Here is a 9,134-nt window from a genome sequence, read left to right as displayed (position 1 = left end):
AATTCTGTGTCTATAAATTATGATTTAGAAAAATGTAATTAGAAGTTACATATTCTTTAATTTCTTTATAGCATCCCTTTTATGAATTCGTGTTTGGTTCCAAATCCTTTCTGTGAAAGGGATTTGTAGTGAGAGAACCACCTATGAATAGAGGTATGTATTTACTTTTTAAAAGGGAAGCTCTCCTTTCCTGTGTACATACTTGTCTAGGCAGTATTAACATTTTCCCCCAGGGCTGTCAGCCAACATCTGCAGCCATTGTCATTAACTGTCCAGCACTCACATAACACAGCCCTAATGGTTTAACTTAGATTCCTGTCATTTTGGGTTGGGCAGTGGTAGGCTTTACTTATACATACCAGTACTGTACATGTATTACCAAGTTAGAGTGAATTAACACTGTAAATAGCAAATCCATAATTAGGTCCAGCATGTCATTAAGATGACTTTAATTACACGTTTAAGATCCTGTCGTTACATAATTGAGCTTAGCTCTTTTTTTTTTTTTTTTTCCTACCCTTTTCCCCCACAGTACAGCCAAGTTCACAGTTTATCATTGCTAGGGGATTTTAATTAGGATACTTATGTATCTTAATTAGAAATTAGGATACCCATTAGTCTTGAAATTAATTGGATTCTCTTTTAGGGTTGTCTTTTTTGTGTTTGCTTTTTTAAAAAAAAAAAACAGGAAAATAAGCTGGAGGTAAGCATATACCATAACACATGAAGATACTGATTTCATTTTTCATAAGCATTTTCCTTGGAACATTTCATCAGTTACCTTCCCAGATAAGGAGTGTAGTTAATTGTGCTGGCTGTGGAAGGAATCTGCTGAAATTGTCAGTCTAGGTGCACATCCCCCTAATCTGTTAGGAGCTGTAGGTAGGTTTTAGGCAGATTTACTTGAGAATGTTTTGTGGTGTAGTGGAAGGAGTGTTTGTCTTAGTTGACTCTCTGCGACCAACTTTTTTACCTTGTACTGGTCATTTAACCTCTCAAAGTCCAATAGTCTCACCAGTAAAAGGAGGCAGTTAGACCAAAAGATTTTTAGGGTCCCTTCCAGCTCTAAGATTTAACTGATACATGACTAATAAGATAATTTCTAGAGAAAAGGAATATCTTTTTATGAGTATAGAGAGCCTTTATACATTTACATACATGACTACTATGAATTGGTTTAATGTCTGACTTCTAGAATACTAAATCAATACATTTATATAGCTGTTCAAGTTAGACTTAAATTAGGCTAGCAGCATTAACATGTAGAGAAATGTTTGGGAAACCTGTTGCTTTGGATGATTCTAACTTAAAGAATATAACTTTGGGTAATTAAAAGTAATCTTTAAAAGTAGTGTAAATATTGCAATAATAATTGCTAACCTTTTAAACCTAACCTAACCTTAAAAAGGGCTTCCTTGGTGGCTCAGGCCATAAAGACTCCCTGAAGTGTGGGAGACCTGGGTTTGATCCCTGGGTTGGGAAGATCCCCTGGAGAAGGGAATGGCAACCCATTCTAGTATTCTTGCCTTGAGAATTCGATGGACATAGGAGGCTAGCAGGCCACAGTTCCTGGGGTCACAAAGAGTTGGACATCATGACTAAGCTACTAACACGATCACTAACCTTAAAAAAATGGTTTAAAGGTAAGAGCCCTTGAACACTAAAAATAATTGAACAGAAATTATGATACTTAATGGATCAACTCGTATGAGTCAAGGGAGTAGTTTAAAGTCTTAGGTATTTTTCCCCTCCCTCAAATATAAATAACCCTATCTTAATCTTAAAAAATAAAATTATATTTTTGATAGTCATAACTGACATTGGAACTGCATTACCAGGTTGTTCTCTCATTTTGACAGAATATGTTTATTGCTTTGTGTCTGTGAACAAGCATGTATACCCCAGTTAACATTTAGTGCTTTTTTCATGAAAAAGCACATATTGCTCACCATGCATTTGATTTCATTACTCTGCTCCAGATTATTTGAACTGTGGATCTGTAGTGACACCTAGTGGATGATAAAGCTATGAACATTAGTGATAGAAATGAATTTCACAGCCAACTCAGGGCCTTCTGGCATCACACATTTGCTTTACATTTACACACAGCAAACCTTACATTTGCTTTAACCTTACAATTTTCATCGATGGCTGTTGTGGGGAAATCAAAAGAACTCCCATTGTTCTTGCCACATTATGGTGAAATGTGAAAATGCCAGTTCTCACTACCTAAACCAGAATTACTAAGAACAGATCTTCAAGATATCTAACCCAATCCCCTCATTTTTAAGATGAGGAAACAAACTGAAGCCAAGAGAGAAGAGACTGGGAGCTTCCCTGGCAGTCCAGTGGTTAAAGACACCCGTGCTTCCACTGCAAGGAACAAGGGTTCAATCCCTGGTCAGGGAACTAAGAATCCTGTAAGCTGTAGGCTGGGGTGTGACCACATGCACACACACAAACACTGATGTGAAGTCATATAAATGATAGAACCTGAACATGTGCTCTGTCCTCTAATATCCGAGCTTTTTGCTATACTCTATAGCATTTAATTTTGAGTTTTCCTTTTAGTTTGAGACGTTGGTTTAGATGGTAGATACTCCGTGTATTCTCAGCAGAACCAATACGGATACATAAAAGCCTATTTTTCTTGCAGTAATGCAGGGCTGAGTCTCAAAATAGAGCTGTTGACAAATGCAATCAAATGCTTTCCCTGTTAGTGAACATCCATGACTAAAGTATACAAGCAGGCAAGAACCATTTCGGATGTCATAAAGGAGTTGCTCGCATTGAGGGAGGATGGGGAAGGGAAGATGAGACCAGAGCTTAAGCACCCTTCTGAGATTCTGTGACTTTATGGCGAGGGAGAAAGTCTCTGTTCAAATTACCCTTAGTTTCTAATGTATAGCAGGAGAATACAGGTATTAAACAGTCATAATCGTTTTGTGGCACATTGTTTAATCCAGATTGGATACATCGGGCACAGCAGTGGCACATGACTCAATACTGTAAATGATTACATTTTAACATATGCACTACAGTTTCAAAAGAAGACAACAGGAAACTCAAGAGTTGGTTTGTTTTTTGTTGTTTCCATAGAAAGATTTCACATGTTTATCTTTCTGCAGTTTTGTACAGTATTTCTTCTTTGCCATTGTGATGTTGGTAAGCAAAGCCCATTTATTATATGAAAATAGAAAAGAACACACGTGATGTTTTTCACGATAACATTAATGGGGCAGGGTGACCTCTAAGGAAAACATTACATTGGAATGTCTGATTATCAAAAATATACCATCCCTCCCACCACCCAGGTTTGTAAAATAGTCTATTGGTCCAAGGAGCCCCCCAGGACTTGGGTCAGTGCCCTACACTGGTTAGTGTGACATCATCCAGTGTAGTTGAGAAACCTGCTAAGAGAAATTCATTCCCACACTTGATGAGAAAAACATAGAACATTCTGAATTGAAAACAAGACTCAAAAGGAACCCCTTTAAAGCTGTTTCTTTTTCTGATCCACTTTCTCTTAGTTCTAATGATGCTCATCATGATGCTGTTTGGGCTCCAAGGGTGACAAGTCATAACATTTTTCCTTCACTCATTTTAAAGCTTTGCAGAGATTTCACAAGGAACTCAGGGAAAGTAGTCTTTTGGGTTCCTGTTATGGTTACCATGCCAACTAGATGAGAAGGGAAACTAATATTGCCTTAGATTAACAGCGTTAGGATGTTTATGCCTTGTATTTCTCTGGTAATTGAAGTGAGGGAGCCTGGATCACTAGAATTCATTAATAGCCTAAACATCTAGGTTTAGATCAATTCTAAAAAGTGACATGATCCTGAACTGCAGGAATCATCGTTTGAAAACTGGGTCAGGTCTTCAAGCACATCCATGAATTGATGCTTGTTAATTGTGAATCAGCATTAACTGGCCATTTTAATTTCTGTTCAAATTTTTTACTTTTCTTTCACTTTTCTACTTGCTGATTTTATCCTCCTGTATGATCATAGACTCACATGTTCAACTATCATTGAGAATACCTAGTCTTTTGAACAGGATTCTATGCAATTGGTCTTGAGCTTGACGCTGGTAATGAAAGGAGGGGATAAAGGAGGAATAGTACAGTGTGCGCTTCTGGAGGTCCTGGCTCGGGATGGTCCTGAAAATCCAAGTGTTAAACATATAAGCAAGCCTCAGAGTAATACAACATAATGTCAAGGGAAAAGTCCCAGGGCAAGATGTCTAAGCTCTGGATTGTGATCTTAGTTCTGCCACTAACTTGCCATGTGAATTTGAATGTCACTCAGCTTCTTTCTGCCTGTTTTCCCTTCTGTGAATTAAAGATTTAGTTCTTGACGTACTACCACCAGAGGTTGTAGAAAGGATTAAAGACTACATAAAGTATGCTTTAAAATGTCCTAGCCCTCTCTTCATTAAGGGCATTGGAAAGACAGCATTGGACTGAAAAAACCTGACTGTGCACTTACTCACCTGCTTTTGACAGAATTGATAGTCCTTAGCTGATTCTATCTAGTGGATGGTGGTTTCCAAGGTATGGTTTATACTGGTACAGTCAGGTGGTTTGAAAGGGCTTGTGTCCAAGTAATAATTGGCATTCACACATGACTATGTCTCTAGTTATAGCAAGTAATCTCTGATGGGTCTTCTCTGAGCATTGTTGCTGAGAGGCAATGCGTGTAATGGAAAAAGCATTAGACGAATATACAAGGGACTTGGGTTCTGATCCCAGCCCTGTCATTAAATGACCTCATGACCTTGAGCAGGTCACTTAATTTCTCTGGGCATCAGCCTATACTGTAAAATGACTTAGATAGATAGTCTCTAATCTCTTCTAGTTTGATATACTCTTAATTCCGTGTTTTCTAAGTTTCCATTCATTTGAATGTAGCCTATTGGTTTGTTTTTAACCCTCCCTAATATTAAGTAGGATTGAATGGGTAGTTTTGTGAATCTTCTATTATGCTGAAGTAGTTCATTAAAGAACTATGAAAGCTCAAGCCATTTCCCCAGAAAGCCATTGTCCCCTGGAAACCCTGATAAGATCCCATTTCTTCAGTCACTGGCCATTAAGTTAGACATTAAACTGACGTGGCACATTTGGCCTTTTTGTTTACTTACAAATACCCTTTAGCAGTATTGGCCCTTCTGGCTGTATTCCGTTGTGTAGACAAGCCATTTTCTTGAGTGAAGTGGATTTCTCATCTTTGGCTAAGGCTACATTGAAGGATGGAGCTGAAGGGGTTAGTCTAATGGTCCTTTGAAATCCAGGTGAAATCCTTCCAGGAGCAAATCCACCCCACTGAGACAACCCAAGCTTTTTATCAGCTGTGAAGTGAAGTTGCTCAGTCATGTCCAAATCCTTGTGACCCCATGGACTGTAGCCTATCAGGCTCCTCCGTCCATGGAATTTTCCAGACAAGAGTACTGGAGTGGGTTGCCATTTCCTTCTCCAGGGGATCTTCCCAACCCAGGGATTGAACCCAGGTCACCTGCACTGCAGGCAGAGGCTTTACCATCTGAGCCACCAGGGAAGCCCCAGTGGTCGTTTAGGACCTGGTATAATGTGAGATTTGGAAATGAAGTTTAAGGAATACAAAACATTCAGTTCATTAGGGTCAAAAAACAACAGGAAATTATTTGGGACATGATTTTTTAAATTTCTTCATTAATTTTTATGGGAACCACTAATATGCTCCCCCAGTACACTACCAAACAGGTCCCAGGTTGGAGCAGTCATTATTCTAACCCTGTGATGATCTGTTCTTAAACACAGTTCATTCGTATGTATATGTAACCATGCTCCTATTTACCTCTTTATCCTTTACCCCATTCAGTTCTCATGATACATACTTAGAAACTTTAGACCTTCCTAACTTTGTTCCATTATCCATTCTTTCAAGAGAAAAGTTCCTTTTCTAGTGCTTGGCCTGCCATTTAAATGGAGTCCAGCCCAGTCCTCTGCCTTCCCTAATGAGACATATGTATGACATGAATGGGTTGAAGAACTTATTCCCGAGTGTTTAGGTTGTTGTGTGTTTGTGTATACACACAAATTCCTCTGTAGTTGTAAAGCCTTTCTGTCTACTTCTACCATGAGCTCAGAGGGCCAGAACCACCCCATTCTTGGGTTAGGGGGAAATCAGAGAAAGGACCCAGTCAGTGACCAATGAGGACAGCGTGAAGTAGAAGGCTCCCTCTCCTCTGCCCTTCTGCTCACCTTCTGGTTAGGTGTCACCTCATAACCCTTTGACTTTCTCCTTCTGCAGGGTCAATAGAGCTGGGGTCATAGGGAAGCCAATGAAGGTAATTTTTAGGTTCCAGGCTAGTGAAACTCCTCTGGATGCCTCTGGTGGGAAGAAAAATTCTCGGCCCATGATTAAACAGCTAATCACTAAGTTGCTGAATGGATAAAGAGTTCTTGAGGAACTCCTGTATCTCAGAATCCAGGCTAGAGAGACTGCAATAGGCTAGCTAGGGTTTGGGAAGGGTGGTAAGGGCTTTGTCACTAACCCCAAGGCCCACCTGCTCTGCTAAAAGCAGTGAAAATTGATTGGATTCCAGAAATAGTGTTCCCAGCCCCACATGGCTACAAACCACTTGCACAGAAATGTGTCTGGGTTTTCCGGAAATAATTACTTCCTCACTTTCAGGGAGGTGATCAGGCTTCTCCCCCATTTCAGTTATCTTCAGGGACAGCTGGCCTAAAGACTCTTCAGACCCCAAGGCATCATTCAGACCAGGTAAGTATATCATCTATGATCTCTCACTTGCTTTCACTCTGGAGAATCCTTCATGAGGCACCCAGGCTTAACCTTCTGCAGCCTCTGTGGGAGTTGCCTCAGGTATGAGATAAGTCAGAGCTTGGTCCCCATACCACTGCCTTCTCAGTGGTTAACTGCTCATGGAGCCTTTTGGCAGAGCTCTGGATGGGCTTTATGGTGGGTGCTGAAAGAGGGGTGCAGAGCAAGGTGCCACAGGGGCCGGCTGCTGCTGGGAGCCCTGGGTTCTTCTGTTCTCTCTCCACTGGCACACAGGCCGAAATTTCCTGTGCCTCTCCAGTGTTGGCTGTTTCCTTTTTCAAGATCCCAATGTGATAAATCTGGTCATTCTCTTTCTTCTCCAGAAATGCAAACTTCAAACACCAGTGGTTCCAATCACAAGGGAAGCACTCTGCTCTTTAAGGTAGATGTCCCTCATCCCTAAATGCCCATTTTTGCTCTGTTCTGTTCTCTTCCACCACTGCATTCACATAAATAGAACTCCCGGGCATGAGTCTGTAGGTGCCTGGCAGTGGAGAAGACCTTCTTTAACATGTCTCAGGATCACCGGGGTCCATGTTGAGACAGATGGCTAGACACAGAGAAAAACACCCAGGGGGTGAAGCAGAGAGGTACAGAGACAAAGCAGACAGGGACAGACAGAGGGTGAGTGTTGCTGTGTGGTCACTTGGCAGCTCTGTGCAGGTCAGCTGGGCAGTGGGGCCCAGACTCATTTGACCTCATCTACCTGGGGGAACGAAGAGAGAACTCAGCAGTAACTGACTTCTTAGCCTAAAAGCTTTTGCTATAAAAGGAGAGAGAGAAAAAACAAAAACAAAAACCCTCACAAAATGCAGTTTTGGTTCAAAGGTATTGGGTCCATGGAGAAAAACATTTCACAAAACTCCGTTGGTGTTTTTGTTTTCCACCTTTTCCCATGAATAAATATTATCCATTAAGAGCCTTGAAAAAGGTGCTTAAATACACAGTGTTATATTTTCTTCCCGTTTTGCATGTGAAAACTCGGCCTCTGTGCTGCTCTTGGTCTTGTATTTTCCTCACTGGGGTCTCCAGAAACATCTGTTATTTGGTCTGAGGCTCCCCCCTCCGGGCCCTGGCCTGGTTCACAGCCTGTACCCCTACATCCCATCCCTACCCCCACCCATCCTCCCTTCCTCTGGCCCCAGCGAGATGCAGTAGCTCAGGGCTGTGTCCACGCCAGCAGCAGTGAACCTCACGTGCCCCTTCGCTGCCTCCTTCTCTTCCAGGCACAAGTTTCAGTGCTAGGGGTGCAACAGGGCGGGCAGGAATAGTGGGGAAGGGGGAGGGAGTGGTCCCAGTGGCCACCCACCAACATGCCAGCCCCCTTCACTCCCACTACCTGCACTGGCCCTCTGTCCAGTGGTTTTACAAGGCAGAGACCTTGACAACATTGCTGGCTATGGAAGGAATGTTCGTGTTGGGGCCCGGGCTGGCAGGGGGTGGCCGACTTTCGCCTTCTGGGGTTAGTGCTGGGGGAGTGGGGATGCTGATGATGGCTGTGGTGATCTGGGATGTTTTGCAGTTTGGTCTCAGTCCGTCATCTGCTTTCAAATTAAGGCTGGAACGACTGGGATAAAAAAAAGAGCGAGTTGATGATGGTTCATCTTGCTAGTGTCCCAAAGCTTCTGTGACTCTCTACATGTCTAGCTTATAGTAACTAGGAGGCGGTTTGGGTGTCCCTCTATCTCTGCTTTTGGTATTTGGCCTGTAATTATCCATTCTGATGATTATTCCTCAACTACCCCAAATTGCAAAAGTCATGCATATTGGGCTTTGGAATTCAGAGTATACATTTTCCCCTCCAGTGTACTATTTTCCTATCATTTGTTTAACTTGATTTTACTTCCCCTGAATTCCTTGCAATTCATTGGAGGTAGTGGGAAGTGGCCTAAATATAAGCAGAATCACTTTGTGATGCAAAATCAGCCTGGGATAAGCCATGTCTAATACAATTGTGAAAATTACTTTCTTGAGAAAACAGTCCATTCTCTCTACCAGGGAGGTCATTTTTGGATTTTTGTTGTTACTTGTTTCTCATATCTAACCCCCCACCCCCACCCCCACCACTGGGCCTAAACATGCTATAGTGTCCTAAGCATAGGAGGGACTTCTGGGCTAACTTGCAAGTATGAGAAGGAAGGTGGGGGAGGCCCTTGCATTAGATATGGGGGAGGGAGGGCCAAAGACCCCAGGGTTTTCCTAACGTGGAGGTGGCATCACTCTATGAAAGTGGAAGTCGCTCAGTTGTGTCCGACTCCTTGCGACCCCACAGACTATACAGTCCATGGATTTCTCCAGGCCAGAATACTGGAG

General features: G+C 42.1%; 1 protein-coding gene across 1 annotated transcript in view; it reads right to left on the bottom strand.

Annotated features, from left to right (window-relative positions):
* Nucleotides 1-2,950: 2,950 nt before the first annotated feature.
* Nucleotides 2,951-9,134, bottom strand: part of KCND3 (potassium voltage-gated channel subfamily D member 3) — a 230,231-nt gene continuing 224,047 nt past the window's right edge. Inside the window, exon 8 of the mRNA XM_055584746.1 lies at nt 2,951-8,388. Coding sequence (XP_055440721.1) covers nt 8,187-8,388 — 202 coding nt within the window. The 3' untranslated portion in view covers nt 2,951-8,186. The remainder of the gene's footprint in view (nt 8,389-9,134) is intronic.

Source organism: Bubalus kerabau, chromosome 6 (assembly GCF_029407905.1).
Source record: "Bubalus kerabau isolate K-KA32 ecotype Philippines breed swamp buffalo chromosome 6, PCC_UOA_SB_1v2, whole genome shotgun sequence".
Classification (NCBI taxonomy): domain Eukaryota; kingdom Metazoa; phylum Chordata; class Mammalia; order Artiodactyla; family Bovidae; genus Bubalus; species Bubalus kerabau.
This window is presented reverse-complemented; position numbering and strand designations above follow the sequence as displayed.